Source organism: Ochotona princeps, chromosome 10 (genome assembly GCF_030435755.1).
Source record: "Ochotona princeps isolate mOchPri1 chromosome 10, mOchPri1.hap1, whole genome shotgun sequence".
Taxonomy (NCBI): Eukaryota; Metazoa; Chordata; class Mammalia; order Lagomorpha; family Ochotonidae; genus Ochotona; species Ochotona princeps.
In genome coordinates, this window is record NC_080841.1 from 21,911,567 (window position 1) to 21,937,814 (window position 26,248).

The 26,248-nt window shown below is 44.4% G+C and overlaps 1 protein-coding gene and 1 pseudogene across 3 annotated transcripts; one reads left to right on the plus strand and one right to left on the minus strand.

Annotated features, from left to right (window-relative positions):
* Positions 1 to 217: 217 nt before the first annotated feature.
* Positions 218 to 2,394, minus strand: LOC105942341 (small ribosomal subunit protein uS2-like; annotated as a pseudogene).
* On the plus strand, positions 2,341 to 26,248 carry FLVCR1 (FLVCR choline and heme transporter 1). Of its 3 annotated transcripts, XM_004578653.2 has the most exons (10): positions 2,344 to 3,369; positions 7,541 to 7,679; positions 13,931 to 14,071; positions 16,399 to 16,466; positions 17,100 to 17,203; positions 19,370 to 19,501; positions 19,964 to 20,069; positions 20,287 to 20,398; positions 25,160 to 25,227; positions 25,393 to 26,248. In XM_004578653.2, the coding sequence occupies exons 1-10, from the start codon at positions 2,644 to 2,646 to the stop codon at positions 25,462 to 25,464; spliced, it is 1,668 nt and encodes a 555-aa protein (XP_004578710.2). In that variant the 5' UTR covers positions 2,344 to 2,643; the 3' UTR covers positions 25,465 to 26,248. The 3 variants fall into 3 exon arrangements, 2 of the variants coding, with proteins under 2 accessions (XP_058525149.1, XP_004578710.2); XR_009246171.1 differs by lacking the exons at positions 16,399 to 16,466; positions 17,100 to 17,203; positions 19,370 to 19,501; ... (2 more) ...; positions 25,160 to 25,227; positions 25,393 to 26,248 and adding an exon at positions 8,194 to 8,318 and having other exon boundaries at positions 2,341 to 3,369; positions 13,931 to 14,056; XM_058669166.1 differs by lacking the exons at positions 13,931 to 14,071; positions 16,399 to 16,466; positions 17,100 to 17,203; ... (3 more) ...; positions 25,160 to 25,227; positions 25,393 to 26,248 and adding an exon at positions 8,194 to 8,976 and having other exon boundaries at positions 2,341 to 3,369.

Here is a 26,248-nt window from a genome sequence, read left to right on the forward strand (position 1 = left end):
CCCAAGGTTTTGGGTTATCATCTGCTGCTTTCCCAGGTAACAAGCAGGGAGCTGGATAGGAAGTAGAGCAGCTGGAACATGAATCGGCACCCACATGGGATCCTGGCAGATGCAAGGCGAGGATTTAACCACTGGGCTGTCATGCTGGGCCCTAGAAACTAATGTTAAGTTTCCATCTACCTCATTTCTGTTTCTGCTTCAGAGTCTGAGCATCAGCTTAAGACCACTCAGTAGTTGTTCTTACCCATTCGGTGGCCTGAGTCATGGGGGTTGCAGGCCAGTCTTGAATGGTGGAGTGCGTGCTCCAATCTTCGGTGGGGAACTGCTGGATAGGCACAGAGCGCACCTGCACACCTCAGAACAATCTGCAGCGTCAGGCTGAGGAGTAGTGAGCTTAGCAGCTGGAGCTCTCCACTCACCCTGAATTCTTCCTAGGTCACAGCTTTTTTTAGCCATGGTCTGCTCTTTCTTCTTCGATCTCTTCAAAATCTCTGTACCACCAGAGATCAGGCAAGACTTTCATTGGATGTTTGGGGCAATGACACCCTAGACCTTCCAGTACCTACCACAACAGATGCACAGAATGGGCTCTCTTGTAGCCTTGTAGGACAGCAATGTGCACACTGCACAGAGGAGAGTCTGTGTTATACAGAGCAGTGGTAGGCAGGTGCACAGAAGCTGCCTCAGGGAGAGGCTGGCAGTTAGCCCTGGGATCAGTCACCACCAGGGGTGTGGCTCCCAGATTTGGTTAGTGAAGGTGCCAGGAGAGAAGTGGCCAGCCATAGGAGTAGCTCCAACGGCAGCAGCAAACTTCAGCACAGCCCTCTGGCCAGCCTTCTGGAGGACATCACACTGACAACAGCAGGGCTTTCAACGATGGCACGAAATGACACCAGAAGTTTCTCCCAGGTCCTCTGCAGACCGATGATGTAGATGTCCCCAGAGGGGAAATCAATGTGGGGGAGGGGAAAGGGATCTCGGGGAAGGGCACAGGCAACCCCAGAACCTATGTAACTTTATAATTTAAAATAATACATGTTGAAAAAACTATATATATATATATATATATATATATATATATATATATAGTTTCAAAAAAGATGTCTAGGTTTTAGGACTCTAGACAGCACTGAAACTGAAGCCATAAAGTAAAAACAGGACTCACTTGCTTGTCTCCCTTTGCTTAAGGTATCCTTGTCGGTCCTCTGTCAAAACAAATTTACTAACTTAAGGGAGTGATCCAGATTCATTTACAAGGTTCTAATCACCCCACTTCAGGAGTCACTGGCTTCTTTGTAAGAACAGTGTTGTCCTGGGGTGATAAGGTATGGGAATTCCAAGACTGGGCAGAATGTTAACTGCCACCTTAATGTAACTCCATACCAATTGGGGCCCACCTGGCTATCATAAATTCCCTAAAAAGCATGGCATCACTGAATAATCAGACAAAGGCCCTGAGCACCATCCATCAACCAGCCACTTGCATAGGAGCTGATCACATGCCTCTCAGTCCTAACTTCAATCCGCAATAAACTTCACCTGCAACTCCTGCAGCAGCCCGGAATTTAAGCAATAGCTGCCCAACTCCATGCTCTGTACTTTGCAAGAAACACCTATTTTTTTCCACCACCCCGATGTCAGTGACTGGCTATTGGACCAGCCGACTCAGTTTGGGGGTTCTGCCCCAACGCTTCCAGTTAGCTTGGGGGTGTTGCAGCATGTTAAGATTAAGCACATAGTGAGAAGTCCTATATATACACATACAGTTTCAATTTCACTTTACTAGTGAATACCTGGAGTTTCCCAGGGAGTCACAGGGCTGGCTACCTACCCCCTAGTCCAGGAAGACCTTCAGGCTACACGTGCTCTGGGGGACAGGGTTTTAGTTCCCAGAGACCCCGCAGGAGGGTCCACCCCCTGCCACACGGTGTGGTCATCGCAACTGAGCCAGGGAGATGGGCGTGGGGAAGGTTAGCAGGACCAAGGCAGATTTCTGAGGAAATTTCTCCAGAGATTCCTGGCGCTATTCCTCTGTCCAGACTGCACAAGCATTTGTGAATTGTGGTCCCGTCTGCTCCACAGCCAGGACCATTTCCAGACAGTTGGCTGTGTGGAGACAGAAATTCAGCATCCTCCTGGGGGCTGTACAGCGCCCTTGGGAAGCCCCCCAGTGGCGGCGAGGGTGCCGCTGCCCCTTAGCTTCCTAGCTCTTTGCGGTCTGGGCGACCTGCAGCTCGTCCCCCTATTCCCAATAAGCGAGGGCTGCGGTACCCTCCCAGCCTCCCGGGAGAGGCCACAGCCGCCCTTGGCCTTCCTCCAGGCCTTCGGGGTACTTACCCCACACACCAGGAAGCTCCCTGACGCGCCAGACGGAGACTTCCGCTGATTGGCCATGGCGGTCATAGCTCACCACGTAGCGCTCCCGGGGTGGGGCCTCACCCTGAGTGAAGTCTGCCGCCGGCTCTAGGGTAGAAGGTCTTCACCAGATCGCCTGCGCCCGCGCCACCTGGGAAGGTAGCAGAACGGCGGACCGAGGGAGTGGGGCTGGAGCCCTGAGGGGTAAAGGGACTTGGGTTCTGGACCGCGACTGCAGAGCTGAAGGGGCGGAAGGGGACACCACGAGGCGTCAGGGAGCCCGGGGACATGGCGCGGGGGGACGGGGAGGTGGGGTCGCCGATGGCGCCCGGGCACACGCTGCCGAATGGATTCCTCCCGGTGCCGCAAGAAGCACCCCCCGGGGAGAACTTGGAGCAGCAGAATGGGTCCAAAGACGGCTGCCTGCTGCTTAACGGGGTCTCCCAGGACAGCCCCGCAGCCGCTTTGGGAGGGCCGCAGACTCTGCTGGTCCCAGAAGAGGAGACTCAGGCCCGGCTGCTGCCCATCGACGCTGGCTCGGAGACCCCGGGGGCAGAGGGCGCGGCGCTGCTCCGGACTGCACTCTCCTCGCGACGCTTTGTGGTGCTGCTGATCTTCAGCCTCTACTCGCTGGTGAACGCCTTTCAGTGGATCCAGTACAGCATCATCAGCAACGTCTTCAAGAACTTCTACCAAGTCTCGCTGCTGCACATTGACTGGCTGTCCATGGTGTACATGCTGGCTTACGTGCCCCTCATCTTCCCAGCCACCTGGCTGCTGGACATCAAAGGCCTGCGGTTCACCGCGCTGCTGGGCTCAGGCCTCAACTGCCTAGGCGCCTGGGTCAAGTGTGGCAGCTTGCAGCGGCACCTCTTCTGGGTCACCATGCTGGGCCAATGTCTTTGCTCCGTGGCCCAGGTGTTTATCCTGGGTTTGCCTTCCCGCATCGCCTCAGTGTGGTTTGGGCCCAAGGAGGTGTCCACAGCCTGTGCTACAGCCGTGTTGGGCAATCAGGTAAGGGCTTCGGTGGTCGGTGGTAAGCGGCGCGAGCTAGTAACCTGGCTGTGAGCTAGGAGGGTGCATGATCCTTCTGGACGACCTTTGCACATGAGAAATGAACTGCACTAAGATGGGAGGTAGCCCTAGGTTTTAATTTCGTGATAAGGATCAAACTTGCAAAGCCAGTGTAAACTGCTAGTACACATCTTGCAATGAAAATCACCTATAAAATCGTTTATTACTGGCGTGAACACACCTGTCAAAGCGAGTTTGTCAATGCAATAATGAATGAAATTCCTGGAGATATTGCGTTCTTCCTGAGGAAGGTGTTGGTTTCTGGAATGTTTGTTTGCATTGTAAACAGCCCCTGTTTAATTTTGTGTGTTACCACTCAGCACAGTGCCTGGTACTTAGTGGACAGTATCAACAATTGCTAAATAAATGTTCTGGTGATTGAGAATTCATAGCATTGCTGAGCACAGTTATTAATTTTTTTTTAACAGTGGGTGCAAGACAGATCACAGATCCCGGAGTGCATGGTAAAAGGGTGGCTTGTTTGGCTGTCTCCATTAAGTGATTTCCTGGTCTTTCCTAATACCAGGTCCAATGCCATTAACATTCTAGTAGCAGCAATAGGTAGAGTGATGTGTGTGCCTGTGTGAATTGCAGATTGGCTCTATTGTAGTTTTAGATTTTGCATCCAGTGCCACAAGGTTAAGCTGCTAACACTGGCATCCCCTATTGGAATGCTAATTCAAGTCCTGGTTGCTCTGCTTTGGATTCAACATCCTGCCAATGTGCCTAGGAAGGCAATGGATGATGGGCTAAGTACTTGGGCCCCTGTTACCCATGTGGGGCACCAGGACTAAGTTCTTGGCTCCTGGCTTCTGCCTGGCCCTGACAAAGCTGCTGTGGCCATTTGGAGAGTGAACAGTAAATGGAAGCCCTCTGTCCCCTCTCTTGTTCTTTCAAATAAACTCTGCATATGGGAGTTCTATGGCCCTTCATATAAATGATATTGAATGTTTATTCAGTTTGAGGGAAATCTAGCTAAAATTTGAATACCAGAGCTGCACGAGTGATAGTTCAAAGGCTAAATCCTTGCCTTGTAAGTACTGGGATCCCATATGGGTGCCAGTTTATGTCCTAACTGCTGTCTACCTCTGGCCTTGGAAAGCAGTTGGGAGAGGCCCAAAGCTCCTGCCATTGTGGTCACTTGGGGACTGAATCGGTGAATGTAAGATCTTTCCCTATGTCTCTCCTTCTCTGTAAATTTGAGTATCTAATGAAAGAAAATGATCTTTAAAAAAATCATATGCCCAAAAAACTTAACTTCTTGTGTACACTTAAAAGCAAGACAATGTTATTTTAAAAATTGATTTATTTTCATTGGAAAGGCAGATTTACAAAGAGAAGGAGAGACAGAGTTCTTCCACCCACGGCTTCACTCCCTAACTTGCCACAAAGGCAAGAGCTGAGTGAAGCTGAAGCCAGGAGCCTCCTTGGGTCTCCCACATGGGTGCAGGGTCCCAAGGCTTTGGGCCATCTTCTACTGCTTTCCTAGGCCATAAGCTGGGAGCTGGATGGGAAGTGGATCATCCAGGGCACAACTTGCTCTCATATTGGGATCCCAATGGCCTCCAGGGGCAGGGTTAACTGAGTAAGTCATTGTGCTGGCCCAAAAATGCTATTTTCTTACACCAAGTCTAACATTTATTTGAGGATCACAGTATGATTTGTTTTAAATTTCATAACTGGATATGATTTGGGCAATAGAAATGAAAATTAATAGCTCAGATATATCTGTGTGAGCTTCTAATGATTTGGAAATCCCTGGAAGAACAATACACTGAATTTTAAGATTTATTTATTTTTACTTGAAAGGCAGATTTATAGAAAAGAGAGGGAGAAATCTTTTGTCCTCTGGTTCACTCCTCAAATGGATGCAACGGCCAGAGCTAAGGTGATCTGAAGCCATTTGTTTCTGGGTCTCCCACATGGATGCAGGGAGCCAAGGACTTGAACCATCTTCCACTACCTTCCCAGTCTGTCAGCAGGGAACTGGATTAGAAGTGGAACAGCGATGGCACGAATTGGAGCCCATATGGGTTGCTGGTGCTTGTAAGCACAGGATTAGCCTGTTAAGCCACCATGCTGGCTGCATTAATTGATTTTTGCAAAGCTCCATCCGCTGGTTCACTTCCCAAATGCACCTAACAGTCAGGGCTGGGCCAAGCTAAAGCCAGGAAACCAGAACTCCAGTTGGGTTTGCCATGTGGGTGTCAGGGGTCCAAGCACCTGAGCTATCGTCTGCTTTCTCTCAGGATGCATTAGCAGGAAGCTGGACCAGAATAGGAGACAGCAGTAATCAAACCAGCACTCTCACATGGGATGTGGGTTTTGCAAGTAATGGCTCAGCTCATTTGACCACAATATCCATTGAGAATGTTTTCAAACACAGATTAGATCATGCCATTGTCCTGCTTTGAACTTGCTAATGATTTCCTGTAGTACTTAATGAAATGTAAACTCTTGACTGTGGATTATGAAACCTTACTTCCTTGGGTCATTAGATAATATGAAACTTGGACTTAACAGAAGTGTTACCTCTGCTTAGAGTGTTCTTCACCTAGGATCACATAATTCTGTTTATGGTGTCACTTAGCTCTCCATTTAAATTCATTTTGATTATTATGCAGTGACATTTCTTGATCCTATTTTAAGGATTTATTTCTTTTTATTTGAAAGAATTAAACAGAGAGAGAAGGAGAGACAAATATGATCCACCTGCTAGTTCACTCCCCAAATGGCCCCAATGGCCAGGGCTGGGCTGATCTGAAGCCAGGAGCCAGGATCTTCTGGGTCTCCCATTTGGGTGCAGGGTCCCAAGGCTTTGGGCCATCCTCTACGTCTTTCCCAGGGCATCAGCAGGGAGCTGGATAGGAAGTGGAGCAGCTGGGACTGGAACCAGTGTGTTATGCTGGTGCCGCAGATGGAGGGTTACCCTGATGTGCCATGCCCAGCACTGGGCCCAGTGCAACCCTTCCTCTCTACTAGGGAATGTTGATACTCTTGTGCTCCTGCAATTGCTCGTGTTGTGCTTAGAATAGATTCCAAACTCTAATGTGGCATGTAAGATCCTTTGGATCTGCTTCTGCTGGCTCTGGCCTCATCTCCTACACCTGCTACTCACCACACAGGCTACTTTCTCTGGTTGAAGCCAAACTTTGTATATTTAGCCTCTCCCCAGTCATACTCTCCTTTTCCTGAGAGTATGTAGTGTTCCCTTGGCTTGGAACATTTCTTCACAAACTTAATGCATACAGCATGAAACAGGCTCCATGATACTGCAGTTTCTCATATGCTTATTGGCCATTTGTCTTTTTTTTTTTTTTCAAGGATGTGATGTTAACTTCTTTAAAAAAATTCTTTTTTATTTGAAAGACAGAGTTACAGCAGAGAGAGAGAAAGAGATCTTCCATCTGCTAATGTACTCTCCAGATGACCACAATGGCCAAAGCTGGGCCAGTTTGAAGCCAGAATCCAGGAGCTTCTCCCAGGTCTCCATGGGTTCAGGGGTCCAATGACTTGGACCATCCCAGGCACATTAACAGGGAGCTGGATGGGAAGTGGAGCAGCACCCATAAACCAGCTCCTATATGGGAAGTTGGTGCCATAGGCAGAGGTTTAACTTACTGTGCCTTGGCACCAATCCCTTAATGTCTTATTTGGATAAATGTTTATTCAAGTCCCGTGCCCATTTTTGAATTGTAGTGTTTGTCTGTGTTGTTGAGTTATGAGTACTTTGTAAATTCTGACTACTCAACTCTTATCCAATACATAATTTATAAAATTTTCTCCCATGCTGTAAGCTGCCTTTTCTCAACTGTTCTTTTTCTCCCCTTTTGGTTGTAAGCATCTCAAGGGCAAGGATTTTATCTCATACAACTTTACAGCACAATCATTCAGAGAGTAGAAACTCAGTAAATGTAGAATACAACTTTTCAGTAATTTGACACATATGATCATAACAAAGACACTGGAACATAGTACTATAAAATTTACAATGCATCTTTACAAATAGTAGCTGTCTTCTTTATGTTCTATTAATACTGACATTTGCTTCCTGCCCATCCCCTCTCTCCCATATTGGCAGCTACTGACTTTTTATCTTTATATTGTACAGCTTGGAACTGCAGTTGGCTTTTTGCTACCACCGGTTTTAGTGCCCAACACAAACGGTACCAGTCTGGCTTCTAATATCAGCACCATGTTTTATGGAACATCAGTTGTTGCTACCCTTTTATTTATTCTGACAGCCATTGGTAAGTGAATTCTTTTTTCCTAAAACTTAGATGAATGCATGACAAAAATGCAAAAATAACTAGCCCAGAACATTTTTATGGCTAGCGTCTCAAATGACCTTCGCTTGTTTCATTCTTTTTTGTGTGCACTGTCCTGCCCAGGTAATGAATGAATGCTGTAGTCCTAAGGATATGTTCCAGCATTCTCCGTCTGTTTTAGCATCATGAAGGCTTTGAGGACTAATTCATCTCACTTCTCTCCCTACTAACTTTTCTTCCTGGTAACTGTTTCAAAGGTATCACCTGCCTCCTCTGCCCGAATTCATCTCCTTGGCCTGCACCTTGTGCTTGTATAGCAGGAGCAGCTTCTTGTCATGCTTTGAAATGATGCCAGTAGGCTACAGTCTCCCTTCTAATAAATCCTCCCAAGGCTAACTAACTTAACAGTTAACTGGATCTGAAAATGTCCACTGCTTCTGAGTAGCAGAGAGGTGTTCAGCAGAATTTCACACTCTGGCAACCATCTGCTTGTTAGGCCACTCCAGCAAATCCCGGCTGCCTCCATCCGTCCCTGAGTCCTCGCCTGGGCCTGTCTCTTGACACAGTCTGTCACAATCAGCTGCCAGCAGCCACCACCAGTTCGGAGGAAGCTCTGGGAAGGTCTGCTTTTTTAAGTTTGTTTTTCACGAGAGACCGTTTTGATTTCAGGGAGATGGGACAGTCAGGTTGATTTAGCCAGTACAGCTGTTAGCAAGAGCTGTGACCACCCTCCCTGTATATACACTCAGTAACCCAAGTTGATCTGAAGAGGAAAGGAACTCCAAAGTTGAAATGCTGTCTTTTAGTCATTCACATTAACAGTTAAGCTGTATAGTAGCTGGGAGTTTTTAGATTTTTGTTTTCATTTTTATCCTGGTTAGAACAGTAATGAAGAATTCATAATTTTTTTAAAATCTCCAGCTGTGAAATCTTCAGTGTTCAGAGAAGTGTGTCCTGGGGACTGTAGAGCATTTCAGTACCAACTGCCTTGGTAGGTCAACCACAGGATGGAATTATAGGACTCAGCCTGCAAACTTCGTTTCCTGGAAGATAATGGGCAGTGTTCTCTCAGTAGCATATAAAGTATTCTGACAGGTCCAGTCTGCATGGGGTTGGTTTTTTATGTTTCCTGTTAGTTTGGGAATAGCATAGATTCAGTGAACAGATACTGAAAATAGCCATATAATAATGTTTTGAAAGAAAATTGTTTTTGTTAAAGATCCTCTTACATCTATTCTCCTTTCTCTTTAAAATTTATCTGAGAGGTTGAGAGAGAAACAGAGAGAGTGAGCACATGTATGCTCCCAAATGTTTAGGATGGCCAGGACTGGGCCAGAACTGGGCATCCCAGCTTGAATCTGGGATGAGGACACAGCGCATGCCTGCCATAGGTAAGGAGGAAGCCCAGTTCCTCAAGGCAGCGCTGCACAGGGTCTTCCTTAGTGGGAAGCTCGAGCCAGCAGCTTACAGATCCAGGACCCAAGCCCAGGTGTTCAGGTAGGAACACAGGCATCTTAACCACTGGGCAAAATGCCTCCCTTTGCAATGGGAATTTTTAAAGTATGAAATTCCCTTTTCTTTTTGAGTAACAACAGCAAAACCTTTAATTGTCTGTAAGAGAGTAATAGATTGTATATAAGATATTTGAAGATGTCACATGATGTGTATGTGATAAATGACTGCAGATGAAAGACTTTCATTTGTTGAGGGAGGAAGACTTAAAGATGATAGTAATAGATAATCATTGGCATATCACTCTGAATCCAGAAGCTAATATTCCTCATTTATTCATGACATATGGGGCAGAAATACATAAATGGGTAGAAAAATGAATAGAATGAAGAAAGACCTGATGCTCTATAATTTTAATCTCATGGTACTCTATGTAGTATAAAAACAAAAAATAAATGTAATTGTGATGTGGAAGTCTTAACTTGTAAATTGTAATATTTTAATGGAAGATCTTTTATTCCCACATTGAAGTAAAATTTGGATTATTTTTTGAGTCCTAAAATTCCTTAACTACCATGAACTGGTCATTCTTTTCTCTATATTTTGCACCTAGTTAGTTTGGTCCTATAAATAAGTTGTCTAGCAATATGATATATACTAAATTGACACTCTGCTGTATCTTTAAAACACTATTTTGAATATTCATGTTATATAAACCAGTTTCCTTTGCTCTTAGGGCTTCTATGTGAGAATAATGCATTTAGTAGTTCCAGGAATTAACATGAACCTTCCAGTGAATTTTGCACTAATGCTTTCTCTTACTAGGAGAACTCTTATTTAAAGCATCTAACCTCTGATTGGTCGGTATATATAGTGACACAAGAGGCTAAAGGTCCCCAAATGTTGTGTCTCATTTAACCTTCCCAACTCTGTGGGGAGGGCTCTGTTATTACCATTTCCGCTTTATTAATGATGAAACTGGATTGCAGAATTTTAGTGAAATTAGTTTGTTCAAAATCACGATAGCTACTTTAGGTCAGATTTAAATCTAGGCAACTTAACTCTCTATACAAAATGCAATATAATATTTTAATTTTTACTCAGCCTTATTTGTTGTTCAAATTCCTGTGGCATGAGTGGTAATGCTGCTGTATTCAAAGCTATTCTTGTGTAGGAGAGCAGTAAACTGTATCATTTAGCGTAAGTGTACCCATTAAAATCTTACTGTAAACTGAAAAGTAATGGCAATAAAAATATTGCATATTAATGTACTTAAACACTTGGGTGCCTAACATTAATTAGCTACTAGGAAGAAGAAATAGATTTGGAAACAGTGATCACACCCCCTTTCCTTATCAGCTTGACTCACACAAGAACAGATAATGAAATAGAAAGATAGTCTTATCATCTGGTTTCAGAAAATAAGAGTGGCTCTCAACAGGAATAGTTTGCTACTTATTCGTAAAGGGAGGGAAAGTTGAATGTGCTGAGGGATGCTTTGTCCATTTTGTGTAACTCATTCTAGGATGTAAGAACAACCAATTCAAAGTTCAGTTCCTTTTTTGGTGCCAATTTTTACTAAGAGAAAATTTTTGTTCCTCTTTTCGTCACATAGACAGAATTAAGTCTGATTTTTACTACAACATTTAGCTGTTGAGTGTAGGCTTGGTTGTGCAAGAAGATAATTTGCCTGAAACTAAAAGGTAACACTTATACTAAGAAAATAAATCCTGTGGAGTTCAAGGGTTGTTTTCGCTTTTGCATTTGAGTTCAGATTTGGGGCCATTTAGACTTCTTTGGCCATAATAAATAAAAACCTGAGGCTGAACACTCAACTAATACCTGGGACTGCCCTGTAAGCATAGTTTTTGTAGCTGGAAACTTTTACAACTGTGTGAGTTCTGTGTTACTAATGTTCATAAAGAAATATTCTCTCATACCCAATCAGGACATGAAGCAACTTTCAGGAAAACAGAGCAGACATCCTGACACTACAAGGGTCAGTTAGGGCTAAAGGAAGACGAGGCCCTTCCAGAAACTTTAATGCCTTCAGTCTGCCAGTCCTCCAGTGTTCAGGGCCTGAAGAAGTAAATACTTAGGAATTTAACCTCCTTGAATTGGGAGAACTATAGAAATGAAGTTATGTTTTAGTTAGATACATTTTAAGTGTATCACAAAGGTGTATCACAAAAGCCAACAAAGAACTTAAGAGTTTTTTGTTTGTTTGGTTTTTTTTCAATTTTTAGCAACAAACGCAATTAGGTACAGCATTTCATGGGTGTCTTGGGGTTATTGCCTCTCTAGCAATTGGGGGGCTTGTATGACTGTTGATAAGAGGCTCCATCATAGAGGTTCTGATTGGGTGAGCCTCTGTGTGTGTGTGTGTGTGTTTAAGATTTATTTTTATTGGACAGTTAGATATGCAGAGAGGAGGAGAGACATAGAGGGAGATTTTCATCCAATGATTCACTCCCCAAGCGACTGCAACAGCCAAAGCTACACTGATTCGGAGCCAGGAGCCAGGAGTCTCTTCTGGGTCTCCAAGGCAAGTGCAGGGTCCCAAGGCTTTGGGCCATGCTCAACTGTTTTCCCAGGCCACAAGCAGGAAGCTGAATGGGAAGCGGGGTCACTGGGATTAGAACCGGCACCCATATGGGATCTCGGCATATTCAAGGTGAGGACTTTAGCTACTAGGCAACCAAGTCCGGCCCATAAATAAATCTTTTTAAAAAAGAAAGAACCAGGTCTGGGGTGGTAGATTCATCAACCAGCAGATTGAAGATCTCTCTCTCTCTCTCTCCTTCACTCTGTAAGTCTGACTTTCCAATTAGAAAAAAGAAAAACACCTAAAAAAAAATGAAAGAACCACTCTTAGAAAAAAGGAGGAAAGAAAGGAAAAATTCTAATCTTCCAGGAAATGTTGTTTTTCTGAATCCACATACCTTTTTTTGTTTTACTTTTGTGATTTACCATTAAGGAGTAGTTTTTTTTTTTAAGATTTATTCATTTTATTACAGCCAGATATACAGAGAGGAGGAGAGACAGAGAGGAAGATCTTCGTCCGATGATTCACTCCCCAAGTGAGCCGCAACGACCAGTGCTGCGCCGATCCGATGCCGGGAACCTGGAACCTCTTCCGGGTCTCCCACGCGGGTGCAGGGTCCCAATGCATTCGGCCGTCCTCAACTGCTTTCCCAGGCCACAAGCAGGGAGCTGGATGGGAAGTGGAGCTGCCTGGATTAGAACCGGCGCCCATATGGGATCCCGGCGCGTTCATGGTGAGGACTTTAGCCGCTAGGCCACGCCGCCAGGCCCAAGGAGTAGTTTTAAAATATGAAATCTCTGAAACTGAGCTGCATGGAGTCTAGCATTTATGGTCATTGGGACACAGTTGGTGATAACCTTTCATGGGTGCAGAGAAGATCATGGGTGGGAGTGTCAGAGGATGACCTGGGGCTCAATGACGTGCAGTGTTTTTGTTTTATTATAATGAAAACTGTTGAGTGGGCCCACCACATTTCATTCCTAATTTCCCAAATATGAGCAGATCAGCCCTCCCATCACTGGCCTGGACTTGTGTGTAGCCTGTAGAAGTCTGTCCCTCACCATTAGTTCTGGGATGCTGGCAGATCCTTTCCTGTCCTGCTAAGGGAGGCCTCTTTTCTCACTCAGAAGGCAGAGAACCCTGCCTGGGAATGAGTAAAGCTGACGTTGCAGGTCCCAGCACTCTGGTCTCTTAGCTCCCCCTCCTGTTGTCCATTTGCAGCCTAAGTGAGTCGACAGAAACCAGCCCACCTGCTGCCATCTGTGCACCTGCGCATTTTCAGTCCTAGGGATGTAATTGGACCACATGATAAACCATCCGATTTCAGAAGAAATTACTTACATGTTGAAAAAAGGCCTCTGAACACTTAGTAGTGTTTTAGCTCACACAAATCTGATATTTGCCTCTGGTTGCAAAGTGTACTGAATTTAAAAATAGAGTTTTTATAAACAATAGATTTACCTTAACTGAATATGGAATAATTCACAGGTAACATCATAGTTTTGCAGTGCGTTTATTTGAGTTCTGCAGTTCATTTGTTTGAGTTGATCAGACTTCTGGAGTTTTAGCTTCAGAGGTTGGAGATGATAATACCACAACTATTACTGACTTAGAAATCAGTGAAAGGGGCCCGGCGCAGTAGCCTAGCAGCTAGTCTTTGCCTAGTCTTGCTTTTGCCTTCCCTTAGGGGCGCCAGTTCCAATCCTGGCGATCTCGCTTTCCATCCAGCTCCCTGCTTGTGGCCTGGGAAAGCAGTCAAGGTCGGCCCAAAGCCTTGGGACCCTGCACCCGTGCGGGAAACCCAGAAGAAGCTCTGGCATGGGGTGGGTAGGAGACAGGGTGGGGCTTCTCCCTCAATATCCCCCTTTAACTCTGATACATGAAGAAAACAATATGGAAATAATAGTCTTACCCACATTCATTCCTGTAGCCCTTGAACCTTTTTACCCTAACTGTGTAAAGATTGTCAAAAATATAATTTAAAAATGGAAAAAAAAAAAAAAAAAGCAGCAACAGCTCTGGGCTCCTGGCTTCGGAGCCTCTTGGGTCTTCCTCTCTGTCTCTCCTCCTCTCTGCATTTCTAAGTTTGTAACAAAAATAAAGAGATCTTAAAAAAAAAATCAGTGAAAATGGAGAAACCTCACCAGGAAACATTCACTAGCTCTTTAAGTCTTAATAACTATGACGCCATACATGTATGTTCATTATCTGTTGTCTGCTTTGTGTTTGTTTCTAGTATTCAAGGAGAAACCTCAGTACCCACCAAGCCAGGCTCAAGCAGCTCTTTGGGCTAGTCCGCCTGAAGACTACTCCTACAAGAAGTCTATAAGAAATCTATTTAAAAATAAAGCTTTTGTTCTTCTATTGATAAGCTATGGTAAGTGGCTCCTTGTGCTTTTTCTAAAGCCTGCGCAAACCTTGGAGTACTTTGGATTCTTTTCAGGTAGCACAGTGATTTGGACTGGGGTTGATTTGTGAACTCTATACTTTCAGCACAGTCATGAACTTAAATAGTAAACTAAAAGTGAAAAATGATGGACTTTCTTATATGAATTTTTTTCTTAAACAATAGACCTCAAAGAGAGAGAAGTGCTATCTTTTATTCATACAGCGTAGGCCAGTATGAGTTATAATTATGACTCCCAGAGAAATGTAGGAAATGCTTTCAGCAGCTCCTTCCTTTGACCTTGTGCAAAGTGACATCTGTTTTGACTGCCAAAGCTAGAGTGTTGGGGTTCAATGAATCCGAGTGAGGCTCCAAAGCGAGCGGAATGATTTTAATTTCTAGTCAAGTGGGCCGTAAGCAAGAAGCGCCTTGAACGAAATCATTGTGGGTTTTTGTTTTGTTTTGTTTTAATCATGGGTTTTTTTTATAGTAAGAGAATCAAAAGCTTCATGACAGTGAGCAAATACATGATTAGGGGCTAAAAGTGACACAAAACAGAAACAATGTATAGGTTGCGGGATCACTTCAATGTAAACAGTAATAATATAGCATGCCTCCTTGGTAAATCTAAAAGCTCCAAGATTCTCCCTATCTCCTGTCTGCTTCCTGGTGTTTCAGGAAGCAGGATTTAGGCGTCTCTTGGGGAGATTCCAAACTTCCAGGAGTATAGTCACCTTTACAATTAACCCTTTCACTAGAGGTCACCTTAACCAACTCTAACTTTTTTTTTTCTTTAAAGATTTTATTTATTATTATTGTAAAGTCAGATATACAAAGAGAAGCAGAGACAGAGAGGAAGATCTTCTGTCCGATGATTCACTCCCCAAGTCACTGCAACAACTCTAACTTTTAAAAAGAAATTTGGGTTCCTCTGACAGACATGTACCCTAACACTGTAGCGTAGACTGCGGGTGCCAGCACACTTGGTTCTCTGCCATACATGCTAACACTGCTACATCACCATCACTGCAAGTGTAACAACTGACGCTCCCTGCTTCTATGGCCCTTGCCTCCAGAAGTAAAATTCACTGTTGTCTTCTTTGTTATGCTTTTGAAAAGATACACACCCTCTGAAATCAATGAGTTTGGTTTTCCTTAAGAAAAAATTTGTTTATTTAACTTGAAAGTAAGAGTTACAGAGAGAATGAAAGAGAAAAAGAGAAAGATCTTCCACCTGCTGGTTCATTAACCAAATGGCCATAATAACTGGGGCTGGCCAGGCCAAAGCTAGGAGCCAGAAACTCCATCTGGGTCTCCCACACAGGTGGCAGAGACCCAGGAACATGGTGCATCTTACACTGCTTTCCCAGGAGCATCAGCAGGAAGTTGGATTGCTCAGAAGGGGAGCTACTGGGATTTGAGCTGGTTCTCCGATAAGGGCTGCCACCATCCCAAGTGGCGGCTCAGCATGCCGCACCACAGCCCAGTCCCTACATATTCTTTAATTACTGGTGTCTTGAAAGAAACAGTGGGGAGGTCACCAAACTAGGAATTCTGTCATTCCTTTAGGGTTGATTGGCCGGAGTCCATTGAAGGGGTCATTTTAGATTTATTGCTGACCAGGTTACAACAGTGTTATTTGGGAGATATGACTTATGGCCAGTATATACCAACCAATAGTGAAAACTTTATGGCCAATTTCTACTGCCATAATTTTGTGAATTTAGGTATTCAGTTGATCAGTCCATCTTCTCAAAAGGGATGGCATAGTAGCCAGTTGTGTATAAACTAAAATTGAAATGTCAATGAAGTAGTCACAGGATGTGGTTAAGAACTTGCATTTTCTAACATATTGGTCACTCAATACCATGTCAATCAACTCCACAATGTTGTAAATTGTTGTTGATGTTATGTTGTGGCTTTTCATTGGATGGGATGATATTCTGCCAGCTCTGCTTTCAGACCAGAGAAATGGTCTCCCCAAGAAACTGAATTTATCTGGACAGTAAGATGCTGGACTCTGTGCATGGTACATGCTTGCAATGAAGGAATCATGACTGGATTTGAACTGTCCTACTGCAACAATGTGGAGGAATCCATCATGGGGGGAGGGCATGGCAAGGGGTTGGGGACATCCCAGAGCCTATGAAACTGTGTCATAAAACTAAATTAAAAATAAAAAGGGATGGCAGTGATTTTTCAAATTTTTGTCAAGTGTCTAAGAAATGCATTCTCTTTGCACAGTTGTCTCCTAGTGTTCTGCATCCCTTCAGGAACTGGCAAAAGATACATTTATAATCTTCTCTTTATTATTGTAGGTATCATGACTGGAGCATTTTATTCAATCTCAACATTATTAAATCAAATGATATTGACAGATTACCCGGTAAGCTTCTACATACATTGTATTGCGTGCCTGACCAAGGGTTTTTTTCTTTAGCAAATTAATGCCTCTTAGCATGACTGTACGATTAAGAATTACAACCTTTTTGCTGTAAAAGGTTTACATTTGTTTTTATTGAGAATATGTTTAACCCAATTTACAAAACACACAGCATGGAAAACAGAAGTTGTTATTGCTTTGACAAAACCTAAGTTTTCATTTTCTTCTTTTTAAGACATAGGGTCACTGGTTACATGGGAAAAGATAAATACTTATTTTGAGATCAGCCATAAGCTTAAAGAAGGAAATACCAAGCTCTAACTGACCTCTGCCTTTGAAAGCAGTTGTGTTGTGTGTAAGATTTCAGCTTAACTCCTCTCCAGACATCCATAAATTACTGAAGAATCCTAACAAAAATCATTGTACTTCTAACCATGGATGACCAAGGAGATATTTTCTTCTTTATCTCTTTCATAATTCCAAGATTTTCTTTTTTAAAAATAGAATGTCCAAACCCACAAGGTACCTTGTCTCCCTGTTGTATTATATACTTAATTTTCTCTGATTATGTCTGTTGACTATGAAAAGGTATAAGCATGAGCAGTGTCTGGTTGACTTCTCGTACCTTCTTTGCAGGGAGAAGAGGTGAACGCTGGCAGGATTGGGCTCACTCTGGTGGTGGCCGGCATGCTGGGCTCTATCCTCTGTGGCCTGTGGCTGGATTATACCAAAGCATACAAGTGAGTGAACGTAGATGCATGGAGAGGAGCATAGAACCAAAGATCTATGCTTTTCAAGTCAATTTTATTTTTTATTGTAAGAATTTCAAAAGTTGTTGTTATTACTTACAGACTTGAATTCTAAGCTGTCTTAGATGCCTGTCACTTTGCAAACATTTCCACAGTCTGTGTGTTATCTCATGGGTCAGACTTGTCTCACCTCCTGAGATCTCATGTACCTTTCTTTTTTTTTTTTTTTTTAAGACTTATTTATTCTTATTGCAAAGTCAGATATATATATAGAGGAGGAGAGACAGAGAGGAAGGTCATTCTGTCCTCTGATTCACTCCCCAAGTGACTGCAACAGCCAGTGCTGCACTGTTCTGAAGCCAGGAGCCCAGAGCTTCTTCTGGGTCTCCCACACGGGTGCAGGGTCCCAAGGCTTTGGGCCGTCCCTGACTGCTTTCCCAGGCCACAAGCAGGGAGCTGGATAGGAAGCAGGGCCGCCGGGATTAGAACCAGCACCCATATGGGATCCCGGGGCGTTCAAGGCGAGGACTTTAGCCACTGGGCCACACCGCCGGGCCATCGTGTACCTTTCAATCCTTCTGTCTAACATCACTCACAGAGACAATGCCAGAAGGAATCATTTCTACTCCAAAAAAGCTCCTTCTGAATAATGTTTGACTTTTTATGGAGACTTTATCTTGTTTTTTTCTTGTTGTTGTGGGCTTAAAAACAAGGCTATTCTTTTTCTATCAGAAAAGATCATTGTTGGGCAAAAGGCTTTCTTTGGTAAGAAATTTTTTGGCTAAAATCCCCTCACCATAGCACTACTTAATAATAGTATTAGAGGGCCCAGCACAATAGCCTAGTGGCTAAATCCTTGTCTTACAACTGCCAAGATCCCATATGGGCTCTGGTTCATGTCCTGGCTGCTCCTCTTCCCATCCAGCTCCCAACTTGTGGCCTGGGAATGCAGTAGATAATGGCCCAAGGCCTTTGGGTTCTACACCCATGTGGGAGACTCAGAAGAGGCTCCTGGCTCCTGGCTTCGGATTGAGCTTGGTTCCGACCATTCTGGTCACTTGGAGAGTAAATCATCAGATGGAAGATCTTCCTCTCTGTCTCTAGTCCTCTGTATATCTGGCTTTGCAATAAAAATAAATAAATCTTTAAAAAAAAAAAAAAAGAAATTCTCCAAGACAGTCCTCCCCTAAGATAGCATTTGCTGCCACTACATTAACATGAAATGCTAGCTTAGAGTGGAACTCAACTCAGTTTGTAGATGAAAGTTCATTATATTTAAAAAATGTAACAAGCATAGATATATGTTCCTTGTTGCCCCCCACTCAGTGTATCTACCATTCATTCACTGAACTCCTGTTGCATGAATCCCTCTTAGCTAGGAATTATGGCAAGATATGAGACCCTCATCCCTATGAGTCTTGTGGTCTAAATCAGAAAAATAAACTAACAACAGGCTAAGATTCATTTCATAAGTCTAATAGATGTCAAATGCCAACTGTGTAGCTTTAAATGATTAGGAATTTAGAAAGATAGAATCTTGTAACATTCAGGGGTTAGGGAAACAATTGAAACATGTAGAATTTTATCTACATTTTAAGATTTATTTATTTGAAAGTGAAAGAGAGATCTTGTATTCACCAGTTCACTCAGATGACCGTAACAGTCTGAGCTGGCTTGAAGCTGGGAAACGGGGACTCCATCCTGGATGCCATGTGGGTGTTGAGGGTCCAGACACTTCAGCTCTCACTGCTGTTTCCCAGGAGCGTGATCAGGGAGCTCCGTGGACTGGCAGTGGAGTCGGCAGGCCTAGAACCAGCACTCCAGTGTGGAATGCTGGCATTCCAAGACTTGAGCTGCATCACAGCACCCACCTCTGGTCTATTGTCTTCAAATATGAATTAAGAACTATCCCATTGGGCACCATAGGGATTATTGCATTTGTATGAGTGTCTTCTAAGTATTGGTAGGGTGTGAGTTTGTTGTCTGCTGCCACTGAGTCTTAAAGTTTGTGTAGATACATTTTCTTTAGACCAAAAGTAGCAATGAATTTTGAAAAAAAAATTAACATAAGAAAGAGCACAGACTAGCCAGATGATTTTTTTAATGTGTCTAGGAGAATCAGACAAAATACTAACCATTTTATTATTTTTGTTTCAGACAGACTACTCTTATAGTTTACATTTTGTCTTTCTTGGGAATGGTTGTATTTACTTTCACGTTGGACCTTGGAAGGAAGATGAACATCGAAAATAACATTATCATCCTGTTTGTTACTGGAGGGATACTTGGGTAAGTATTAAATCTTCAGCCGAAATGGGGAGGGTGTTGCATGATTCTGAAATATTACTCCCCTAATTTTTAGATTCATTCAAAAATTTATTAATATTTGAAACTTCAAAGGGTCCTTACTGTGTGCATAATTGTATAATTCTTAAACTCTGAAAAGTAGTTTTAATTGTTTTTTGGCATATTATTAGTGAAAAATAGATATACCAAATAATTTTATGTAGTTCTGAAGACAGTTGACTTAGGAAACTATGGGTACATTTTTTCTCGGAGTCTAGCGTTGGAATTGTGTGGTTGCCCGGCTCAGTGGTCGTGGGCGACGGGCGAGCAGCAGGGATTCCTTCCGTGGCCACTGCAGGAGCGCACTGGCTGCAGCCCTAGAACAGGCCTGGAAATGGCACAATTGCCTCTCCTGTAATGATGTCCTGCGCTCACACTTCTGTCGCCCTGTGTTTATCCCCCCAGTTTCTTCATGACTGGCTACCTGCCCTTGGGCTTTGAATTTGCTGTTGAAATCACTTACCCCGAATCAGAAGGCACGTCTTCTGGTCTCCTGAATGCCTCTGCACAGGTAGGCCCCGATTGCTCTCACACCTGCAATGATCGGTTTTATGTGATATCCTCCTAACTCCTGGCTTTGACCATATAATTCCCCTGGCCAATTTGCAATGAGTGTTTCTTGCAATCCAAGTGTATAAAATAAGCCTAGTTAAGAGAAGTTCTGAGGAAAACATTTTTATTTGTGTTTAAGAAGCAAACTTGATAGAAAATGATTTCTCTTGTTTTAGGTATTTGGAATTTTTTTCACATTGGTTCAAGGAAAGCTCACATCAGACTACACCCCAAGGGAAGGGAACATTTTCCTCTGTGTTTGGATGTTTGCTGGCATCATTTTAACAGGTAACGGAGTATCCTAATTCCTTGGGTATCTGATTGTCGTGTATATTGCTGCTTAAGGGGGAGGGGAGATGAGGTAAAAAGCAGGGTGTCGTTTGTTTACACCCCCGGGGATATGAATGTTAGTTCATTTCGCAGGCTTCCCTTGCTCTGTGATTACACAAAAAACAAACCGTTGTACAAAGGCAGTGACGAGCAGGTGTGAGCCGTGGCCGCCAGAGTCTGCCCCTCCTGCTTATTGGTTGTGTGACTTTAGAAAAGGGACCTAACCTTTGAAACCCTCCTTTCTTCAGTGAACCCTGAAAGCTTCTTTACTATAAGGATGAACCGATGTGGCTTATGAGACATTCCTAGGGTGTGCGCACTGCCTGTGGACTGTCATTATGGCGGGGTGGTGATGGTAAGAAGGCCGGTGGTGGAGAAAGTAGCATGTGGAGTGGCCAGCTCGTTCTGTCTCTCGGATCTGATCAGAAGGGACACAACAGTCGAGAGGATGTAAGGGAAATTTTACCCTTGGTTTAAACACACACACACTTGTAATGGAGGACTTGATAGCCAACTTACATTCGGTGGCGCGTCTAGGCCAGTGCTGGCATCTACTCTTATTCTACTTCATGGATTTCCTTCTGCATGCCTTCACCAGCAGGAAAGGCTTAAGCCATGAAATACTTGAAGAGGAATTAATTATTGGATCTGCTTATAGCTTATGTATAAAGGAAGGAGTATCAGAAAGATATATATCAGTGATTCTTTTTATGTTTATCTGGTGCATACCTGATTATCCTTTTTGAGTATTAATTGTGAAATTTTACCAGTTATTTGGAGACATACAACCACCAGTGGTCACTGTCATTCATTCATTATACTCAGACAGTGAATGTACCCCATTTTCTCAAAGAAAAGCAAGTTTATCATGAAGGAGTTTTTCCCATATTATCTTCATAAAAGAAAACATATGAGGGCCCGGGGTGATAGCATAGTGGTTAAGGTCCTCGCCTTGAAAGCACCAGGATCCCATATGGGCGCCAGTTCTAATCCCGGCAGCTCCACTTCCCATCCAGCTCCCTGCCTGTGGCCTGGGAGAAGGAGTGGAGGACGGCCCAAAGCCTTGGGACCCTGCATCCGTGTGGGAGACCCGGAAAGAAGTTCCTGGCTCCCGGCTTCAGATCGGCGCAGCACCGGCCGTTGTGGCCACTTGGGGAGTAAATCAATGGACAGAGATCTTCCTCTCTGTCTCTCCTCCTCTGTGTATATCTGCCTTTCCAATAAAATAAATAAATCTTTAAAAAAAGAAAGAAAACATATGAAACTGAAATATGTGGTATAGTAACTGTCTTAACTCCTGTTAGCCTGTTGTAAATAATTCCATCTTGGCTGTTAGCTTCCAGGCAAGTACCATACAATATTTTTCAAATAGAGCTCTATTCATTGTTGTACCAAAAAAGGAACAGATTTGTATTGTCTTTTCCCCTAATTCTTTTTTTTTTTAAAGATTTATTTATTTTATTGGAAAGGCAGATATACGGAGAGGAGGAGAGAGAGAGGAAGATCCTCCGTCCGATGTTTCACTCCCCAAGTGAGCCGCAACGGGCCGATGCTATGCCGATCCGATGCCGGGAACCTGGAACCTCTTCTGGGTCTCCCACGCGGGTGCAGTGTCCCAATGCATTGGGCCATCCTCAACTGCTTTCCCAGGCCACAAGCAGGGAGCTGGATGGGAAGTGGAGCTGCCAGGATTAGAACCGGCGCCACTTGGGATCCCGGGGCTTTCAAGGTGAGGACTTTAGCCGGTAGGCCACGCCGCTAGGCCCTTTCCCCTAATTCTTAAGATATTCATTAATGTTAATTGAAATAAAACTTGGTAGGCATCACTGTGCAGTAACAAGGAGCAAAAAGCTGAACAAGCTGAAATATCAAGACTATGAGATGTGTGAGAGAAGGGAGTCACAGGGCAAACTCCTGCCTCCACCAGCAGAGAGACCTGCCAGCAGGTGCTGGGACTTGCAGCTCACTGGGGCCCAGACTGAGGAGAGCTGAACTGAGGCTGGCCGGTTGCTTCAGGCTCAGGGTGGGCAATGCCCAGCAGTAATATTCCAAGGGAGAGCCACTGCGTGCTTTTTGTGTTTCACCTCTTGCTGTGGCAACTGGAGAAAGGAACAGTTGTGAAATAACCAGAACGTGCTGTTCCTAACAGTGGGCGCGCCCAGCAGAGACTGTCCGAGCCCAGTCTCACCCTTATCTGTTATGTTCTCATCCAGCCCAGAAGCCTGCCCCTAATGCAGCATCTTTCACAGTCAGGCACTTTACCCCCTTTTGGCCAAGATGAAATCTCTCTTGGTCAGACTGCCTGCCTCTGATCCCTTGGCTGTTAGCATTCCACACATTGCTATCATATTGAGCTCTCTAAGACATGGGTCTGATCACGTGCCTGCCTCCTCGGATGCATGAAAAGTCTGTGTAGTGGACATGACACTAGCTGACCCAGTCCTTGACCAGTGCACTTGACCTTTCGTGCCAGGAATGGGCTACATTCTTGCTGCTCTTAGCCTTCTAACTAGCATGTCTTTGTGCTTGACAAGGCCCTCATTTTTTTTTTTTTAGTTTTTTTTTTTTAACTTTCTCCATTTTTTTAAATTATATTTTTGACAGTCTTTACATAGGGTAAAAAGGTTCAAGGGCTGCAGGAAAGTGGGTAAGACTATTATTTCCATGTTGTTTCCTTCATGTATCTGAGGTAAAGGGGGATATTGAGGGAGAAGCCCCACCCATTCTCCCACCAACCCCAGGTCCCGGATGTGGAGCATGCTCCGAGGTTCTTGCTCAAGTGGTTTTGATAGTTCAACAGTTATGAATCACTGCCAATCTCACCACTCCATGCATGATGAGGTCTTTGAAGAATCCAACTGATTGACACAGTCCATCATAGAGTCTCCGTTTGCCCAGTTTTTCACTCCCAACATATAGCTGAGATGGTTGATTGACCTGTTCTGTCTTCTGTCTTTTCATGGCTAGGGTTCTGAGTCCAGCAGTTCAATTGGGGAGATCCCCAAAGAAACTTTGTCTGAGGTGTTCCCAGACCAGACTCTTGTATGTTCTAGCAAGCACAGGGTCTGGCAGTCATTTGCCCTGATCAGCTGGTGGTTGCAATTGCTGGGCTGGTTCTGTTTTCAGCCCCAACTTCCACTGGAACCAATGGGTGTTGCAGTCTAGCCTGCTTCTGCCCAGCACATACTTGGTCCTCACATAAACCTGTAGGAGCTGCAGCCTAGTCAGAGCGACCCACAATAACCTCCACCAGGCCCGCCCCCTACCCTGGTTTGCCAGTAGGTGTAGCCAACTAGTCCTATCAGTCCCACATCCCATTCGGCTCTCTTACAAGTCAATGGGTATTAAAGCTTTGTTCCATCTAACCAGTTCCACTATGCAGCCCACACAGATGCTGTTGAGTGTCTCTCTGTCTAGCCACCCCAGCCCCTGTCCTAGTTTTTGTGCCTTCCAGTGGGAGTGATAACCCAAGAGGGAGGAGCCCACTATTTCCCTCCCAGGCCTCTCCCACGCCTCTCCCACTCCCAGATTATACACTGTCCAGGTGGTTCTGTGGTTTGATTTGACAGAATTAGCCCCCAGTGCCAGCTTCTGCCAGCTGATGCTGTGGCTAAGCCCAAACAACCCTCACCCACTCTAATTTTTGTTTGCACCAGTAGGAATAATCAGCCCAGCCTGGCTTTTGCCTGATCTAGTCCACATGAGGCTCACAGGTGTTGTAGCCCTGCCTAGTCTGGTCTGTCCCCATCCCAGCTCATGCTCTCCAGTGGGAGTAGCTGTCCAGCAAGGGAGCCCCCTTGTATTCCCCCTGCTGGCTCCACTCCCTCCCTTCCAGTTTCTTACACATGCTGGTTGGGCGTTGCAGGCACATCTGGTACAGGTAACCTCACCTTGGCATTCCATATTGTGTACTGGTTTTTGTTGCGACCGAACCTGGCTTGACCCACATTCTGTTCTGGTGCTCGTATTCACCACTGGATGATGAGAACTGATTCAGCCTGGACTGCCCCCAACCCATGCCAAATGTATGCCAATGGGAAAGGGCCCTCATTTTTTAAGTTTCCTTCACGCATCCTCCAGTAAGCCTTCCCTGTTTCCTTTGGCTGACACAGGTATTTTGTCTTCCCTACTTCCACTACACATTTTACATATTTGCAGTATTGGACTTACAGCATTTTAGTTATTTGCTCGTCAGTATTTCTTTAGGTTGGTGAATCCTCTGGGGAAAAGAATTGTACTTTTTATCTTGGTGCCTTTGGTTTCTTAGAGTCCCATACTTGTTCATTAGTGAATCACATGTTAATTATGTCAAGAACTACAAAGGGGCCCAGCATGGTAGCCTAGCAGCAAAAGTCCTTGCCTTGGACACATCAGGTGCCCCTTATGGGCTCTGGTTCGTATCCTGGCGGCCACACTTCCCATCCAGCTCCCTGCTTGTAGCCTGGGAGAGCAGTCAAGGATGGCCCAAAGCCTTGGGATCCTGCACCCACGTGGGAGACTTGGAAGAAGCTCCTGGCTTTGGATTGGCTCAGTTCCATCCGTTGCGGCCACTTGGGGAGTGAACCATTGGATGAAAGATCTTCCTCTCTCTCTCTCTCTCTCTTCCTCTCTGTGTATCTGCCTTTCTAATAAAAATAAGTAGATCTTAAAAAAAAATTAAAGAAAAACATCTGTTCACTAGCAGCTGATGGTAATTCCGGTGATGCTTCTTTGTTCCAGCACTCATCAAGTCTGACCTGCGAAGACACAACATAAACAGAGGAGTTACAAATGCTGATATTAAAGCTGTAAGTAATGAGCATTGTTACAATTCTGCTGAGAAAAGCACAGACACACAATAAGTGTGAAACCATTCTTACCTAGCCAGTTATTTTTCCTGGATCAACTGTCATTCTGGAAAATAAGTGTATGCTCAATGCTACATATAACTCATCATCTGATTCCTTCTCCAGGTGCCAATGGACAGTCCTGTGGATCAAGAGCCACAAATTGCATTGTCCAAGCAGTCAAACTCATCACTTTGAGATGAAAGGAGAAGTCCCTCTCCTGCAGTCACTGGGATAGTGTGTGTTGACCGTGGAGAGCCAGACGGGCGAGGAGGCTGGGTTTATAGGTGGTAGAGAACACACACATACTTGGAAATACTGTATACACTCAAAATGCACAACTGTCAGTTTGCTTTATTGTTTGAAGCAATATTTTTGCCCGAAATACTTTGCTGAGAATCACACGAACACTACCATCTCCCCGACTGTGCCCCATTTCCAGCCGTTTGTTGTGTCTGAAAGTGAGCCCCTTGACATTTGCGTCATAAACACGGGTGCTTACTTTTGCGTTACAAAATGGAAGTTTAGAAGACTTTCCCAAATGATACTATGGAAGTCCAGTCTAGCAAGACCCACTGAAGTACATTCAGTTTAGACATAAAACTATGCAGCGGGAGCACTGTGCCAGTGCTGGGCACTGGCCAGCTTGGTGTTCACCGTCAGTACCGTCCATCTGATGTCCCAGCATGATGCTGCCACTGCACCTGAGGACAGAATTGGGATTGGGCTTCCAGATGACATCTCAGATTTGTTTGTCCCCATCTCTTGTACTCCTGTGCCAGGTACTTTCAATGGACCACAAATATTCTGGATGTAGTTTCCACCCATGAGCCCGGTTTTAGGATTGTGTTCTCTTTAAGCTGAGGAGCCCAGACACAAGCACAGTATCTTGAGTTCTTATTGCTTCCAGTTGCGGATAAATGCCTAACCTATATTTTTTCAGTCCAACTTGAAATGGGATAGTTTTATATGTGTTGCTTTT